Raw genomic sequence first — 18,771 nt, 5'->3', positions numbered from 1 at the left:
TGTTCCTAGGAAAAAAAATACTGCACCATGCCCCCTCCCCAAATTAGCTAATGAAAACCTTCTTACCGAACATATTTAAAGAAACCTAGTTCTGCATAAATTATCGTAATTTTGTATTTCATGCCCCCATGACCCCAATCTTCCATAGTTGGCTTAATGTTTTTAGGTAAAAGAAACATTCTCTAACCCCCATGCCCTTGAACCATTTTCTTTGCAGATTTCATTCCATAAGATGGTGCCCTAAAACTTGTCAGCTGTATCCTTTCACGTTCTACAGCCTCCAGAGGGTCTAGATGGCCAATCATCAGTATATAACTGATAAACCTTTGAGAACATTTTCTAACTGTAAACCTCAAGTCACTAGTAGCCATGATCCAGAAATTCTACCTGCATGCTTTAGGATTACAACATATATGTGGCATCTAAAATAACGGGTTAAAAAATGTACCTTTGATGAAGCTGTCCTGTAGACAGGCTTGGTAGAGCCTCAAATGCTCCCGTCAATCCTGTCCACCAATCCCAGCCGTCGCTCGTTACATTTTCTGCTCTAGATTCCCGTTTTGAGAAGTTGCACCCAGCTGCTTTAAAATAGCACATCCTGCAGAACCCTCTGCTATGTCCCACTTGCCCAGATGGTCAGTATTCCGGAGCAGCCGTGCTCACAAAGGGAGGCGAGGCGGCTGCTGCAGCACACTCCGTGTTTCTGCCCTGCATGTGAGGAGGTGTGATGGAAGGACTGACTGCCACTGGTGCATTTTTGGGATTATCTTCCATTTATTTGTTGCATTTCTTTCCTGCCCATCCCCCCTCTCCTCCAGCATTATAAATGGATCTTAGTAACTGACCTCCTTAGGCATTTATACAGCTTACATTTTTTGTTGGTTTCTCTGATTCCATTAAAATATATATATATATATATATATATATTTTTTTTTTTTTTTTTTTTGAGTCTCATGCTGTCACCCATGCCGGAGTGCAGTGGTGTGACCTTGGCTGACTGCAACCTCCACTTCCCAGGTTCAAGTGATGCTTCTGCCTCAGCCTCGTGAATAGCTGGGAATACAGGCGCATGCCATCAAGTCTGGCTAATTGTTGTGTTTTTAGTAGAGACGGGGTTTCACCATATTGGCCACGCTGGTCTTGAACTCCTGACCTCATGATCCACTTGCCTTGGCCTCCCAAAGTGATGGGATTACAGGCGTGAGCCACCACGCTCTGCCTAAAAAAAGGTTTTTAAAGAGCTGTTTTAGGCCCACAGCATCTGATTCCATTGTATGCCTGATTTTCCCAGTCTGCTCTGAAGTGGAACCAAGTAACTCTACTATGACTTTTAAAATAAATGCATGCTAACAGGCAAAAACAGATGTTGCTTTTGAAGCTAAAATTTGTTTCATGTCTCCCTTCTAGATTGAAAGCTTCACAAGGGCAGGGTTCCAATCTGCTTTAGTTACTGCTGAATCCCCAGAGTTCACCGGTACCTGGCACACAGGCACTCAATATTTGATGAACGAATCCAAGTAGCAAGGAATTCTTGTTCAAGACTCACGGTGCATTGCCTTCAAGAGTGCCGATTTCCTTTCAAATATTAAGATTTCCTTCAACCCTTCTCTCCCTTAACCAGCACAACACTGATAGTACAACAAAGAACATAAACATCTAAAAATTGCTTTTGGTGATGCAAAAATCCCTATTACAATCCTTACACTAAAGAAGTCTAATGACTTGATGCCGGGTAATTCTGAATCACCTCAGTCAAGGTAAGCCTGAGGATCACTGTGTGCCCCCCATCTCCAGGAGAGCTAATTTCAAACTTTCCCCAATACTCCTTTTATTTCCCACCAAAATGTGATGCCTCTGCTATTCAGAGAAACTAAGGCACAAAAGAAAATCAAGCACACCGAAGGTTCACTTCCTAAGTTCTTTAGTTCATTCAATGAACTTCTAGTAACACCTACTGAGGGATCACTAAGGTATAAAACTTGAACCATGATTTTACATTTCCAGGTCTCAAGGACAGGCTTTGAATTTACTTTGTGGTCAAGACGAATTAGCAATTCTAGAAAAATCTTTTTAATTTCTGTACCTCCTAACACTAAAGGTAACATTCCTCTTCTAAGAAGGAAAACTCTTGATAATTCTGTGTCTTTTTAGGTCAGCCACAGACTACACCAAGTCACCAAATTTGAAAGAGAAGTTTGGCTTTTTGGTGAGTATTTGTGCTAGAGAAGAGTCGAATGCATAATCTATCTGGTCATCTTTTCTTGGGACACACTACCAGTGACAACAGGTTTGAAACATGCAGCAGTTCAATCATTCTGCTCACCCTCACCACAGGTGGCAAACAGGTAGGAAAAGGCCATTGCAATGCCCTGCAGCTCTTCTGGCTGATGATTTGCAAGGCTGTTTGCTACACACACACACACACACACACACATACATACACACACACACATATATGTGGCAGGATAAAAGCCACCATAGTGAAGAGTACGTCTGTAGATATAAAAATCGCTTGCTTTTAAATCTATATAAAATTAACTATATTTGTCAATCACCATATGTATATGCTAACTTACACATATATATATAGACATGAGCTTAAAAGTTAACCTAAATTTTTATGGCTTTCACTGGAGATAGAAAACTATAGTAAGACAACCAGCAGATTCCACATTAACTGGTTATCATAAAATCAGTGACACAAAGCCTTGTATTCCATTTCTATGTACCCTCTTGCTAGAGACATGCTTTGGGGAAAAAAACACAGGGTTGCATCTCCCATGAGTACGTACGGAGACAGGGAGCTCTAGAACATGTGGGCTGCAAGGCAGAAGAGTTTTAACACATGCACTCACCATCTCTCCAGCTTCCTTTGCCAAGCAACTGTTTGTTTTTTTTTTTTAAGACAGTTTCACTCTTGTTGCCCAGGCTGGAGTGCAATGGACTGATCTCAGCTCACTGCAACCTCTACCTCCTGGGTTCAAGCACTTCTCCTGCCTCAGCCCACAGTAGCTGGGATTACAGGCATGCGCCACCATGCCCGGCAAATTTTGTATTTTTAGTAGAGATGGGGTTTCTCCATGTTGGTCAGGCTGATCTCAAACTCCCCACCTCAGGTGGGGAAAATTCCCACCCCCGCCTCCCAAAGTGTGGGAATTACAGGTGTGAATCACTGCAACCGGCTACAATTGGTTATCTTTATGTGTTAATAGTTGAAGCCCAAACTGTGGGATGAAGGCTATTGGCTGTCTGGAGCCCTGAACAAGTACGAGTGGAAATAATTCTTAACAGCATCAATGAGCAAAATCTACAACCTATGTAAAGCTGCTGTCTGGTTTCCAAGCACATCCTTCTGCTCAGGAACCAGCTTCAGGGAAATGGCACAAAGTACACAGGAAAATCTTCTCTCTTTGGTGAACAAACAGACCACTCTTGGAGGTAAGTGCTGACCGCAAAACTGCCCGCTACTGGTTATGGTAAAGGAGCTGTCCAGTGAAGGTGCCCATTACTGGTTATTACTGTTGGCAACCAGAACTCACAAGGATTTGATTGTATTCTTAGAAGTTACTACAGTTTCTGCATTTTTGGAGCTCTTAATTGAATAAAAACTGACAATGAAGGTTCACTATTGTAATTCTCCTTAATACTCTTTGCATTCTAGAGCTGCTACATTTAAATCATCCAAAAATATTAATAGTGTCAACAGTTTTTTTTTTTTTTGAGATGCAGTCTTGCTCTGCCACCCAGGCTGGAGTGCAGTGGCACGATCTTGGCTCACTGTAACCTCCATCTCCAGGGTTCAGGCAATTCTCCTGCTTCAGCCTCCCGAACAGCTGGGACTATAGGTGTGCGCCACTAAGGCTGATTCATTTTCTTGTATTTTTCATAGGGACGAGGTTTCACTGTGTTGGCCAAACAGCTTAATTTTTATAAAAATGATGGGCAATATTTTAAAAATCAAAAGCAATTATTAACTGGGCATTATGTAGTCCCAGCTACTCAGAAGGATGAGGTTAAGAATTGCTTGAGCCCCAGAGTTTGAGTCCAGCCTGGGCAACACTGTTAAGATCCCATCTCAAAAATGATGGAAGGGATAAAGGGTATTTGGGAAGTGGGTTAAGCTCAAAGTATTCCTAACAGGAATTCAAGCTCAAAGTATTCCTAACAGGAATTCGTGTACAACTATAGATCTATCCCTAAAAATAAATATACATACACATACACAAAAAGCTATCTTAATGAAATCTTTTCCAGACTATTATCTATTCCACCTGGAACTGTTTCCCAAATCTCCACACTGAATTGTGTGCCAAGGTTCATTCTGCTTACATGGAAGGCCCTTGGGAGGAGTCTATTGTTACCAGTAAGTCCCCCCACCCTTCCCGCCCCATGTTCCAAAGAGTTACAAGCTTAGAATACATTCTCAAACCACCACCCATAAAGCAAATACAGCGTCCCATTGCATTGCTACTGGATTTTGCATCAATCATAGCACCAACTATTTAATTACAATCACAGCTTTAAGTCAGTTGACAGAAATCCTGTAAGCAGTTTCCTAGTGCATTGTACATCTTTGGTGTAGGGCAGGCGAAAGGGTCTACAATGTGCAGCTGTCTAGAAGAACATCTTGAAGATAACCTTGCTAACCTGCTGTTCTGAGCGCCCTCTGAAAAGCAGTAAACTACAACTCCTTCTGTCAACCAATTCCTAACCACATAAAGGATCATGGTGAATCTGCGTGACTTGCCATCCCATCACTAAAGTCTTATACATATAAACATTATAGCAAAAGGAAAGGAAGAAGTTGGATGGGGTAGAAAAAAATGTCTCTAAGTGCCCCTAAATTAAAATTTCAAAAACTCCTGAGATATGAGCCTCCATTTTGATTGTGCTCAATGACTTAAAATTTGATGAAATGAATAAGCTTACAAAGAGTCAGACTTCAGACAAAATCATTTAACACTATGTTGAGAAATCACTCTTTTGAAGCTTCTGTTTCAAACATGTTACAAACTATAATCAAGAATTAGAAATTATGAATCTCAAAATTCTTTTCAATAAAACAAAGATTTCAGATTCCTGCCAGGTACCCAAGAGAACAAGTTTATTTTCTAGGAAAGAATTATCTAAAACCTATCCAGTAGGATTATTGCACAGTGGGGCCCACAGGACAGTGATTTCCAAGGGCTAGTCCTTATATAAAAAAAGGCCACAATAAATACATCTATATATTATGCCCCACTCTAACTTGACATGGTAAACACAAATATGATGAATTTTGCTTGAAAAAGAAACTCCTGAGGAAAGAAAAGGATGGAAAACTCTCCCAAGGCCACTTAAGTCAGAAACTGTAATTGCTATTTCCACTGCCACAAAGGACACCGTTCAAATAGACTGACCATTCCAAGCACCAAGATTAACCAGTGACAAGGTTATCACACTTCAGTACTTCACTCAGATCACAGCTCACATTGAGCTTCTGAAGACTGTCCTAGTAGAAGATGAGTCTAGAAAGGAAATAAGCCGCTGGCAATCAACCCATTCCTGAACTTAGGTCATCATTAGTCATTAAGGGTTGAGGTGTTATCAGTGAAATGCTAGCAAACCCAAACTCTGGCAAATTCCAGTGTTTAGGCCATTATTTTTCTCTCACAGTTCTTGACATCTGCAAATGGAATTATGGTTGTTCTGTTTAAAAATCGGGGTAGCACCATGTTTCACTCTAATTCTAACTCCCCACAGTATCCCATCCAATGGAATAAGGTTTCATGGCAATCCCTATGCAGCAGCCTGTGATGCACAAAGCAGCCCAAGATTTAAACCCTCCTGCTCACCCTCTTAAAATGTCAAGTCCTAAGCACGCAAAGAAAAACATACCACTCTAGGATATGATATTCAATTATTCTCCAATTTCCTCTTATAACTAATAAATCATAATACACAGAGCACTGGGTAGAATTCCAAACACCAAACTATGTGGTCAAAAATTTCAAAATTGACAACTGAGCCAGCAAGCCATACCTTGCCATCAGCAAAGACACAGTCACAGTGTGGAGAGTTCATCTGTTTTTAGCTGCATGGGTAGTGAGATTTCTCATGGCTTCTGCTTTTCAAAGCATTCACTCTCATTCTAAAACAGTATGCTATACACAAAACTATCCATTTTATTCCAGAATACATCTTAATGAGAATAAAAAGCTTTTGTTTGCACATACTGCCAATACATTAAAAAAGGCCTAAATTTTAACAAGTAGGATAGACAAATTCATCAGACAAGAGATCATAAATTACTTTGGCCGAAAAAAATCTTTAAAAAAAAATCTGGCTCAACATTCTGCTTGCAGATTTCTACATATACTGTATACGTGGTGAGTGTGTATGTGTGTGTGTATATAGAGAGCTTTCATTTTTTTTTAAAGGGAATGGAGAACGGTCTAGCCCACTTTCCCATAGTCATGTAGGAACTACAATGTTTTTTGCTAGCAAAACAAGAAGTGCAAGGTCTGCATTTCCACCAACTCGATGCAAAGCCCCAAGAGCTTCCTGTAAAGTAAAGCCAGCTTGGAGAATCCGGTCAATATCTGCAGCAGGAAAAATGAACGGTGGAAGAATGGAAGGACTTGATGACGGATGGCTGGTAGGTGGTTCATATTCAGGAAACGGCCTTGAAGCTTCAGGACAGACATTTTCTCTGGTTTCAGGCCTGTCTGTTATTGAATTCTGTATGGCCTGACCTAAGTCTTTAACCAATATGAAATTGGAAGACAAAGACTTAGTTTGCTCAGAAGTCTGATTGAGTGCATGCTCCTCACCTGATAAAAGTTTGGGTGAAATTTCTACACCTAAGGTGCCATGTAACTGATTAGATGTTTTAGCTGAGGTTATAGTGACAGAATTGTTCTCGTTTATGGATTCCCTAGATTTGGGGACACCCTCCTTATCAGTTGATAGGTCATCACCATTTTCTACAGCTTCTGTTCCAGTGACAGATGAAGTACTTGTTAATTTTTCTGTCTTCACTGATACAGACATGGCCTGATGAAAGGAGACTTGTGGACATTGTTCCTTCTGGGTAAGCTGTTCATATTGGGTCCATCTTTCAGAAAGGTCTTTGATACTGGTTTGGCCCTCAGCTACAGTTTCTGATTGACATATTACTTCTTCAGATGTATATTCTGAAGCTGGTTTACTGCTAACGACCAAAAGTTCATGAAGTTCTTTCAAAGCTGCTGTTACAGATGAACAAGATTCTTCTGCTGACTCCATAGAGGGCTGACAACCGCCACAGAGACTTGGAGAGGAGGAGTAATGGCCATAGTCTTTATTTGTTCCGGATATTTCAACATTAGTTTCTGCGGGCTGTAAATCCTGAGTGGAAATGGAATCATTCAAAATTTCGGATGAAGGGTTACATTTGGATGTTTCTACTTCCATCAAGGGATTATCTAAAGTGAGATCCAACGCACCAATGTTCTTGACACTGGCATTCTGCCTGCCTGTTGAATTAAGCACAGTAACTAGGGACTGTTCAGCTACATCTATTTCCATAAGTGTTTCTGAATTTGAGCAGCCACTGCATCCTGAAGGTGGAATACTTTTCTTCGTACTTGGAGGATCCACATTCTGTGGGAGCCCATTTCCTTTCATCATAGCTTTCAAATCAACAATTTTGTGTTGATTCTGTTGCCTTTCTTCAGGAAGTTCATGGTCCCCTCTGTTACGAAGATATTCTCGGTCACGTAAAGTGTTTTGTTGTGCAACCTCATACTGTTCATTCCCTGGTTCTTCATGCTGCTGAAGGCCACTCACTTGACTCAGGTTCTGATTTTCTGGATGCCAATCCTTTTCACCTAGAAACATCTGTGGTTCATGCATCCTAGTAGTTGTGACAGATAAACTAGCTTCCTGTCTTGTACGGAGATGAAATTTGAGGCCCTGGGTGCTTCTTTCAACAAATTTCTCCAGATTACCTGCAACAGTTGTTTCTTCAGATGAATTCTGCAAAGGCATAGCTGGACTCTGGTCTGTTGGAGCATGGTCTGCTGAAGAAGCATGATCAGAAAGATCTTGTAAAGAAAGATGTTCTTTCTTTTTAGAGTTTATCTGGAATTTAGCTGAAGCCTTCAAAGCTTTCACAGCTTTAGGTTCAATGCTATCTGGGTCACTGGGCTTGATAGGGCAGACTGAAGCAGAGACAGAGCGAGCAAGACTCGTAGGATTACCAATCTCAGGACTCTGTCCTGAAGAATGGGCTGGATGGCTAAACCCATCTGAAGTTGGTAATGATGACGACATTCCCAGTGAGGTAGATTCTTTACCGCTTTTCTCTATATGGAACACAGGGGAAGGGAAAAAGATTAATTAGCAGGTAACTAATGACACTAAATTATCAGAGGATACAAATCTAAACAAAGGTCCTCAAACTCTTATACAAATAGAATCATTTTAAAATGATTTTCTCATTGTAATAGGCAATTTAACATCACAGCATTAGAATAAGAGTTAGATATGTTCTTAATAAAATATGGATACTATAAATTCAACATGATAAAGTACCATCAATACGCCTCACATAATGGCTGGGTGAGTGCTCAGAACTGAAGGACATTTACATTTCTTTATTCCCTGCTCTAGTCAAGTCTAAAATAGTTTCTGCAACGGTATTTTTTTAAACACTTGTCTTAAAACCACCTGGGATGCTTGTGAAGTATACAGACTCTAGGGTACCATACTTGGGAGTAAATCCAGGAATCTGCATTTTTGTTTTCTACTTTTTATTTTTGAGATGGAGTCTCCCTCTGTTGTCCAGGCTGGAGTGCAATAGTGCGATCTCGGCTCACCACAACTTCTGCCTCCCGGGTTCAAGTGATTCTCCTGCCTCAGCCTCCCAAGTAGCTGAAAATACAGACATGTGCCACCACGCCCGGCTAATTTTGTATTGGTAGTAGAGACAGAGTTTTGCCATATTGGTCACGCTGGTCTTGAACTCCTAACCTTGTGATCCACCCACCTCGGCCTCCCAAAGTGCTGGGATTACAGGCGTGAGCCACCGCTCCCGGCCGGAATGTGCATATTCAGTAAGCTCCTTGGGTGATTCTTAAGGACATTACAAATTTTGAGAATCTTCGCACCATAATGATTCTCATGCTAATGCACTTTTCTTGTTTCAAATGTGAACACTGAGGTTACAAATGAGAAGTCTAAAACCAGGTATACTTGGACAGAGAGGGAATTATAAAGAGAAGTAAGAAATTACGTAATGCTTAGGGACAGAGAAGCAAATTTCTATTTTATTTCTAGCCAAGCTTCCCCAAAATCATGGTAAAACTCGGTGAGCATCTAACTCAGAGAACAAAAGTAAACTAACGATGAGCAGATCACAATCATCATCCTACCAAATAATACAACTTTAAACTTGAAAGGCTTATAAATTATTTTTATTACATTAATAGCGTGCAGCTATGTTAAGAATACTTAGTATTTTAAGGAAAGAAGAATGTGGAGGGAGTCGTGCATAAATAGTTTTTCAACAGGCAATGACTATTTAGATTGCCACTTCATGACCACACAAACAAGATGGCAGTCTTAAAACACTGGCTCAGTGTAAGCATCATAACGGGATCACTAAACATCAGTTCTAACTCTTCTTTTGCCATTGATCCAGTTAAAAATTGACCTCTATGCATGTAATTTTAAGATCTTTATTAAAAATCAAAAGGGGCCCGGGGCAGTGGCTCACACCCGTAATCCCAGCACTTTGGAAGGCTAAAGCAGGTGATCACTTGAGGTCAGGAGTTCGAGACCAGCCTGGCCAACATGGTGAAACCCCATCTTTACTAAAAATACAGAAATTAGCTGGGTGTGGTGGCGGGTGCCTGTAATCCCAAATACTTAGGAGGCTGAGGTGGGAGAATCACTTAAACCCACGAGGGAGAGGTTGCAGTGAGCTGAGATTGCACCACTGTACTCCAGCCTGGGTGACAGAGTGAGACTTCATCAAAATAAAATAATAATAAATAAAAATCAAAAGACCAGTATAGAAAAATGGCTTTAGGCTGGGCACGGTAGCTCATGCCTGTAATCTTAGCCAGCACTTTAGGAGGCTGAGGCAGGAGGATCACTTGAGGCCAGGAGCTCGAGACCAGCCTGACCAACATGGAGAAACCCTGTATCTACTAAAAATACAAAATTAGTCAGGCGAGGTGGTGCATGCCTGTAATCCCAGCTACTTGGGAGGCTGAGACAGGAGAACTGCTTGAACCTGGGAGGCGGAGGTTGTGGTGAGCTAAGATCACGCCATTGTACTCCAGCTTGGGCAACAAGAGCAAAACTCCGTCTCAAAAAAAAAAAAAAAAAAAAAAGACTTCGAAATACAATCTATTATTAGGGCAGATGCAACTCAAATGCTCAGTACTAAACATTAATATCCAAAAAGGGGGCTTGATCTTAAAAAGAAGCAATGCAGTTATATTCAAATGGCTTTAAATCATTCTCATAAACAACTGGTTAGCAGCATGAGAGGAGGAAGCACTGTTTCAGGAAGCTATTGACTTCCTATGAAACAACGTTACCTTTCTTATACTATAGGGGTAAGAAGGAAATATGCACTTATCTCAGTTTAAGCTATATCCATTAGTGTCCAGACCAGTTATTAGTTTTTTAAATTTTATTTTCATACTACCAGATGTCTAACAGTTATTAGTTTTATTTATCAGTCCTTAAGGCTGACTCTGGAAGAGGCTAAATTTGGAACTAATGTTAACAGAAACAATGCACTGTAGTGAAATATCCATGTAAGCAACAGAGGGAGGTATGGTAAGGGCTTTCTAGTATTCTTGTGTTAGTTATAAACAAGTGAGGTCAAGGTGAACATTTTGTACTCACTAAGAAAGTAACATATAGTCCTTCTGTAACTGAGAAGGTCAGTATCACTGGCCTAAGTCCTAAATGTAGGGGAGGACTGGGTCAGTTTACAGAATGATAGGAGAAGAGGATGAGGACAGTAGATATTAAGAATAATTAAACTATGCCTGCTTTAAACCTATTGTTACAAGAAAAAGAAAAAGGAAAGAAAGAAGACAAATTAAATGTTATGTATCTAATTCCAACCAGTTTGCTATAAAGTCCTATGCTGATGGTTTAAAAGACCATCTTTCATCCCCTTGGTAAGTCAACCAATGTACTCAGGTTGATGTTTACCATATTTATATCAGAGAAAATGAAAGCAGGGTGCTTCCTGAAAATCTGTCAGGCCAGGGACAGAAGGAAAAGCAAAGCCTTAGCTCCTGATGTTCACAGTCACCCCTGACTAAGTTTCCATTTCTTCTTCAAAAGAATTAAAATTTCTAACCCTCTGTAACTCCAGGTAGTTTTGTGCAGTAATGTAAAAAAACAGCTTTCAATTTTTCAGAGGAAAGGGACTTAGGAAACCCACAAAGGCATAGTTATCTCCAACAACAAAGTGTTGTGATGCCAACATTCTTGATGTGATATTTGTAGTAGCCAAGATGTGGTAGGTATAAAAGATACTGCTTTTACTGGGATTTTTTCTTTCTTGGATGGTTCTAATAATAAATAAACTTTTAAACAGGAATTTATGTTACATATGCATCTATGCATGCCAAAAGACAAATGCAATATAGGCTACTTGTAACCAGACTGAACTAGATGAAATGGTGAATGGCAGATGCTAACTTCCCAAACTGCTGCAGATACAGACTTTCAGATCACAGATGACAACTGGATGGAAGGCTTAACATGGTGTCTATAAATACCTGGTCTGGGGGCCCACTCCAGCTGCAGTACAAACACACTACATGCATCATGGCTTCTGACGCTCTGTGTGAATTAGGAAACAGACAAGCAAACTTGGGTTAACAATGCAAACCACACAGCATGCAGGGTTATAGTCTCTGTTCTTCTGCCATCTTTAAAATCAGGAACTGGTAGATTCAAAGTTGAGATATGTTTCTGTAGTTTAGACATCCAAAATATTTGTTGGTTGCTTTAATTCTCTCACAATACACACAGCAATGTGTTAATTTCAACACATTTTTAACAGATCTTGGAAATAAATTAATTTTACACATCTACACACAGAGAATTCATGGGCAAACGTGAGACAGGTGAAGAAAGTAGATCCATCTGATGGAATTACAGGACAAAAAAAATCTTCTTATGGAGTAAACATGAGTGAACAAATCTAACAGTTCCTTTCCAAAGTTCTTTCTCAGTTGAGATTCAATTTTAGAGAGAAACAAACCATCTTAAATTCTATCCTAGTTTTAGTTTATCTTCTTTATCTTTTAATCAGTTTTTAAATAACACATCAGGCTGGGCACACTGACTGTGGCCTGCAATCCCAACACTTTGGGAGGTCCAGGAAGGATCACTTGGGATCAGGAGTTTGGAACCAGCTGGGGCCACATAGTGAGACTCCATCCCTACTATTAAAAAGAAATTAGGGCCGGGAGTGGTGGCTCACGCCTGTAATTCCAACACTTTGGGAGGCCAAGGCCAGTGGATCACGAGGTCAAGAGATCGAGACCATCCTGCCAACATGGTAAAACCCCGTCTCTACTAAAAATACAAAAATTAGCTGGGCATGTTGGCAGATGCCTGTAGTCCCAGCTACTTGGGAAGCTGAGGCAGGAGAATTGCTTGAACCTGGGAGGTGGATGCTGCAGTGAGCAGAGATCGTGCTACTGCACTCCAGCCTGGCAACAGAGCGAGACTCCATCTCAAAAAATAAGTAAATAAATAAATAAAAATTAAAAAAAAAAAGTTTTTTAATAGGCAATGTATCAGTTAGAGTTCCTACTGTAAATTTTTTTCAGTTAATGTAAAAGATAAAGATATTAGGCCAGGCGCGGTTGCTCATGCCTGTAATCTCTGCAGTTTGGGAGGCTGAGGCGGGTGGATCATGAGGTCAGGAGTTTGAGACCAGCCTGGCCAACATGGTGAAACCCTGTCTCTACTAAAAATACAAAAAACTTAGCTGGGTGTGGTGGCGGATGCCTGTAATCCCAGCTACTTGGGAGGCTGCGGCAGGAGAATTGCTTGAAACTGGGAGGCAGAGGTTGCAGTGAGCTGAGATCACACCACTGCACTCCAGCCTGGGTGACAGCAAGACTTGGTCTCAAAAAAAAGAAATTAGCATAAGCCATACATCTAAGCAACGAAAGGTTATTTAGGTAAAAAAGACATTTCTTTTTAATTCTTTAAAGTTGGTACATCCCCTTCACTAGGCCTGAAAACATGTGTATCTATTTTGATCTGCCAAACTTTTATTAAAATAAAGTAATTAACCAAAAAAGGCTAATTGTTATTAGTAGGTTAGAAAGCACTGCTGTCATCAGCTAATGTTTTTTAAATAATAGCACCAAGACTGTGGAGGTTAAAAGAAAAAAAAGACATTTCAAAAAATGATAATAATCCTCATTATTAACACACAGTATCACAACTAAGATGGTAAGTTACACCCCAAATGCAAAACCTTCTAAGTACATATGTCAAACTCATTCATGCCTACCTTGCTGGTAAGATTATAATTATTAAGTTAGTCTCTTGTCTGGTTGTTCAAAGTTTTCCCCTTCCTACAAAATACTTAAGTCTCAACCAAAACCGTACTTAATATAAAAACTTGAGCCAAAAAGTGATGGATTCAATCCTTTTTTTTTGGACACAGGGTCTTGCTCTGTAACCCTGACTGGAGCGCAGTGGAGCAATCATGGCTCACTGCAGCCCTGACCTCCTGGGCTCAGGTGAATCTCACACCTCAGCCTCTCAAGCAGCTGAAACTACTGCTGCACAATCATGCCTGGCTAATTTTTTTTTAATTGCTTGTAGAGACAGAGTCTCACTATGTTACTCAGCCTGGTTTCAAACTCCTGGGCTCAAGTGATTCTCCTGCCTTGGCCTACCAAAGTGCTGAGATCACAGGCATGAACCACTACACCCTGACTCAAAATGTACTTTATATAAAAAACTGAGCCAAAAGGTGATGGAGCTGTTTCTGATCAAAGCCAACTTAGAAAACTCCATCTGCCACCCACATCCATTCTAAAGCTCAATGATAGATAGACATCTGAATGTTCTCCAATAAAACAGTGGCAAAAGCTGGCTGGTTACTTTTAAAATTCTTATAACTTTTGTCTTTAGAATAAAGCTATTCCCTAAACTTGTAACTCTAATATTTTACTGTACTAGAAAAAGCAATGTGTGATATTAGTCATACTAATGAATAATTCCAGCACAAGACTGTACAATAACCCAAACTCAAAAGTAAATTCTATTCAATTTCTAGAAAATACATCCCAGAGTCACTGTTTTATAATAAATGGGGGATTTCAGCAAAACTGTGTTACCACATTTTACCCAGAAAACTTGGCTCCACCATTACATTTAAACAAGCTAAATAATTGAGACTTAGAAAAAAGTATTAGGTAGCATGATTTCAATAAATACAGTGGTAATAGGGCCTGATGACACTACTGTAATCTCAGACCAAAACACTTTATTTTCAATAATATTCAGTTATGCTGGTTAGGCACAGTGGCTCACTCCTATAATCCTGTCATTTTGAGAGGCTGAGGTGGGTAGATTGCTTGAGCCCAGGAGTTCAAGACCAGCCTGGGAAACACGGCAAAACTTCATCTCTGCAAAAAATACAGAAATTATGGACATGGTTGTGGGCATCTGTAACGTAACTACTCAGGAGGCTGAGATGGGAAGATAAGCCTGGGTGACAGAATGAGACGATGTCTCAAAAAAAAAAAAAAAAATTTAGGCCAGGTGTGGTGGCTCACCCCTGTAATCCCAGCACTTTGGGAGGCCGAGGCAGGTGAATCATGAGGGTCAGGTGTTCAAGACCAGCCTGGCCAACATGGTGAAACCCTATCTCTACTAAAGACACAAAAAATTAGCCAGATGTGGTGGCTCACGCCTATAATCCCAGCACTTTGGGAGGCCGAGGTGGGTGGATCACCTGAGGTCAGGAGTTCAAGACCAGTCTAGCCAACGTGGTGAAACCCCATCTTTATAAAGAAAAAAAATACTTTTTATATGAAAAAAGTAAATATTAAAAAAAATCCTTTTATTTTTTATCAAAAAAAAAGAAAAAAAACCCCACAAAAAATTAGCCAGGTGTGGTGGTGTACGCCTGTAATCCCAGCTACTTGGGAGGCTGAGGCAAGAGAATCGCTTGAACCCAGGAGGTGGAGGTTGCAGTGATGCAAGACAGCATCATTGCACTCTAGCTTGGGCAACAGGGCAAGACTCTGTCTCAAAAAAAAAAAAAAAGAAAAAAAAAATTAGGCAGGTGTGGTGGCAGCCGCCTGTAGTCCCAGTCCCAGCTACTCGGGAGGCTGAGACAGGAGAATCGCTTGAACCGGAGAGGCGGATGTTGTAGTGAGCCAAGACTGCGCCATTGCACCCCAGCTTGGGCAACAGGGCAAGACTCCATCTCAAGAAAACAAAACCAACCAACAAAAAAAGCAAAAATAAATTAAGTAAATAAAAATTTATACTTCTTATTGTTGGTTCTTCTATCTTTGGTGGCAGCACTTGCAATAAATACTTTAAAAGTTAGGGCTGCTTACACACAGTAGCAATGGTATCTTTCAAAATAAACAGGCCTAAGAGGCATGGGTGGCTCGTGCCTGTAATCCTAGTACTTTGGGAGATTGAGGCAAGAGGATCCACTTGAGCCTGTGAGACTGTGAGACTGAGGCTGCGGTGGGCCATGGCTGTGCCACTGCCCTCCAGCTGGGGCAAAAAAGCAAGACCCTATCTACAGCAAAGTGAAATGTAATGACATAAAATATAATATAAATAAAACAGGCCTAAGAAAAGGAAACAAATCATCAGGGAAATACTGTTGGACTCAAAAGTTAGTATCTGCTTACTGTCATAATTTTCTTGAGGAAAATCGCAAAAATAAAAACATACCAAAAAAAAAAATTCCTAAAAAGATTTACGAAGCTTCTAAAATCTATCTATGCAAAATAACTCCCCAGTCTAGCTCAAACACGGCAACGGATTGAGCTGTTCTTAATCTGTTAAAATACTAAACTACAGAATTTTTCTTTTTTTATGAGACAGTCTCACTCTGTTGCCCAGGCTGGAGTGCAGTGGCACTATCTTGGCTCACTGCACCCTCTGCCTCCCAGGTTCAAGTGATTATCCTGCCTCAGCCTCCCAAGTAGCTCGGATTATAGGGGTGTGCCACCACACCCTATTAATTTTTATATTTTTAGTAGATGGGGTTTCACCATGTTGGTCAGGCTGGTCTCAAACTCCTTATCTCAGGTGATCCACTCACCTCAGCCTCCCAAAGCACTGAGATTACAGGCGAGCCACCACGTCTGGTCAGAATACAGAATTTTTCATTATTGTAATAAGAGATGGGTTTGGATATGGTGGCTCACACCTATAATCGCAGCACTTTGGGAAGCCAAAGCAGGAGGATTGCTTCAGCCTAGGAATTGGAGAACAGCCTGGGAAACACAGCAAGACTCCATCTCTACTAAAAATAAAAAAGTTAGCCAGGTGTAGTTTCAGCTACTCAGGAGGCTAAGGTGAGAGGATTGCTTGAGCCCAGTAAGTCGAAGGTGCAGTGAACTACAATCATGTCACACAGCAAACTGCACCCCAACCTGGGTGACAGAGTGAGACAATGTCTCCCCCACCACCCCCTTAAAAAAGGAGGAGGTTTAAGAAGACAAACAATAAAGGAGGAGGTTAAGAAGACACACAATGAACACATCTGCTATTGGACCACGAGACTGATTAAAAACCAGTAAGGTTCCTGCCCCTTCTGAAGTCCGAACTTCCCTGGCTCATCCATCAATAATAAGTATTGAAGAGTTCAGTCATTCTAAATACCTGCATCCTCTGCTGATTTTTGAAGGGCTTCTGCTAATTCTTGGTCTGCAATCTCCTCTGGCCGCACATCCTCTCGTCCGGCCCCATATGCCAACCGGGCGCACTCTGGTAGCTCTCCCTCAGGAAGAAAGGTAGTCTGGGAGCCTGTGGTGCCGATCACGAGTACATTTTTCTTCAAGTCAATGGAACACTTAGAAGAAAAAAATCGAAAGATGATAATAGCAGATAAAGTACCATGCAGAGAAATTATGATCCTTAATTTAAAACTCCACTCACAAATGGCCTGGCGCAGTGGCTCATGCCTGTAATCTCAGGACTTTGGAAGGCCAAGGCGGGTGAATCACCTGAGGTGAGGAATTCCAGACCAGCCTGGCCAACATGGTAAAACCCCATCTCTACTGAAAATACAAAAATTAGCCAGGCGTGGTAGCAGGCACCTGTATCTCAGCTACTTGGGAGGCTGAGGCAGAGGACTCGCTTGAATCGTGGAGGCATGGCTTGCAGTGAGCTGAGATCGCACCACTGCACTCCGGCCTGGCAGCCTGGGTGGGAAAGTGAGACTGTCTCAAAAAAACCTTCCATTTACAAAGAACACTGATAGGGACAGAGACATTTACAAAAACGACTTAATCTAAAAGTATTTAAACTTTAACCTGGGTGATATTGTCTGTTTAGATTTTTATTTTATTTTTTGAGACAAGGTCTTACTCTGTCACCCAGGCTGTGCAGTGGCATGATCACACCTCACTGCAGCCTCAACCTCCCAGGCTCAAGTGATCCTTCCTCCTGAGCAACCTGAGTAGCTAGGACTACAAACGTGCATACCACCACACCTGGTTGATTTTTTATTTCTTGTAGAGAAGTGGCTTGCATGTTGCCCAGGCTGGTCTTGAATTCCTGGACTTCAGTGATCCTCTTGCCTTGGCCTCCCAAAGTGTGGGGATTACAGGAATGAGCCACTGCATCCAGGCTAGATATTTTTTAATATGCAAAAGTTATAGCTTTTAGTTATACAAAGTTATATAAAAGTTATATAAAGATATGTCATATAGAATATATCTTTATATATCCTTTAAATGTCGTATGTTGTATATCCAATGACATACATATACCTAATAGAATACAGTTTACATTTATTTGTCTTTAAAATAATATTTGCTCATTCTGATTCTAAATATAATACATGCTTATTGCAAAAATTGGAACAATGCCAAGCATAATTAGAAGCTCCACCTTTCAGGAACACACAAACAACTTTTCTCATAAAACTGAGATCGGCCGGGCGCGGTGGCTCAAGCCTGTAATCCCAGCACTTTTGGAGGCCGAGGTGGGTGGATCACGAGGCCATGAGATCGAGACCATCCTGGTCAACATGGTGAAACCCTGTTTCTACTAAAAATACAAAAAATTAGCTGGACGTGGTGGTGCGTGCCTGTAATCGCACCACTGCACTCTGGCCGATCTCAGTTTTATAAGAGCTGCTCAGGAGGCTGAGGCAGGAGAATTGCCTGAACCCAGGAGGCGGAGGTTGTGGTGAGCAGAGATCGCGCCATTTCACTCCAGCCTGGGTAACCAGAGCGAAACTCCGTCTCAAAAAAAATAAAAAATAAAAACCTGAGATCGTACTATTTATACAGTCCTGTCGTTTGCTTATTATATCAAGTACAGCTTATATTAAACTCCACCAATCGTCTCAAGTGGCGGATGTGCAAGGCAATCCCCACAGTATTCTTTACTCCATACTAATGCTAACTTCTTTTTTTGTGTATTTTATAACTACTTAATAGACAGTTGTGAACATATATGATTTATATCTATAAAATTGGAGACTGCTGGTCCATATCATGACTAAAAAATAAGGAAAGGCAGTGAGAAGGTTTTATTGAC

At 40.9% G+C, this 18,771-nt stretch overlaps 2 protein-coding genes across 2 annotated transcripts in view; both read right to left on the bottom strand.

Moving 5' to 3' along the window:
- Nucleotides 1–3,869: 3,869 nt before the first annotated feature.
- DDI2 (DDI proteasomal shuttling factor 2) overlaps nucleotides 3,870–18,771 on the bottom strand; it is a 54,674-nt gene continuing 39,772 nt past the window's right edge. Inside the window, exons 8-10 of the mRNA XM_078330439.1 lie at nucleotides 16,885–17,074; nucleotides 11,775–11,838; nucleotides 3,870–8,327 (exon numbers count right to left, since the gene is read on the bottom strand). Coding sequence (XP_078186565.1) covers nucleotides 11,822–11,838; nucleotides 16,885–17,074 — 207 coding nt within the window. The 3' untranslated portion in view covers nucleotides 3,870–8,327; nucleotides 11,775–11,821. The remainder of the gene's footprint in view (nucleotides 8,328–11,774; nucleotides 11,839–16,884; nucleotides 17,075–18,771) is intronic.
- RSC1A1 (regulator of solute carriers 1) lies at nucleotides 6,142–17,076 on the bottom strand. The gene is made up of 3 exons (XM_078330438.1): nucleotides 16,885–17,076; nucleotides 11,775–11,838; nucleotides 6,142–8,327 (listed from the first exon to the last, which is right to left on the bottom strand). The coding sequence occupies exons 1-3, from the start codon at nucleotides 16,888–16,890 to the stop codon at nucleotides 6,454–6,456; spliced, it is 1,944 nt and encodes a 647-aa protein (XP_078186564.1). The 5' UTR covers nucleotides 16,891–17,076; the 3' UTR covers nucleotides 6,142–6,453.

Source organism: Callithrix jacchus, chromosome 7 (assembly GCF_049354715.1).
Source record: "Callithrix jacchus isolate 240 chromosome 7, calJac240_pri, whole genome shotgun sequence".
NCBI lineage: Eukaryota > Metazoa > Chordata > Mammalia > Primates > Cebidae > Callithrix > Callithrix jacchus.
This window is presented reverse-complemented; position numbering and strand designations above follow the sequence as displayed.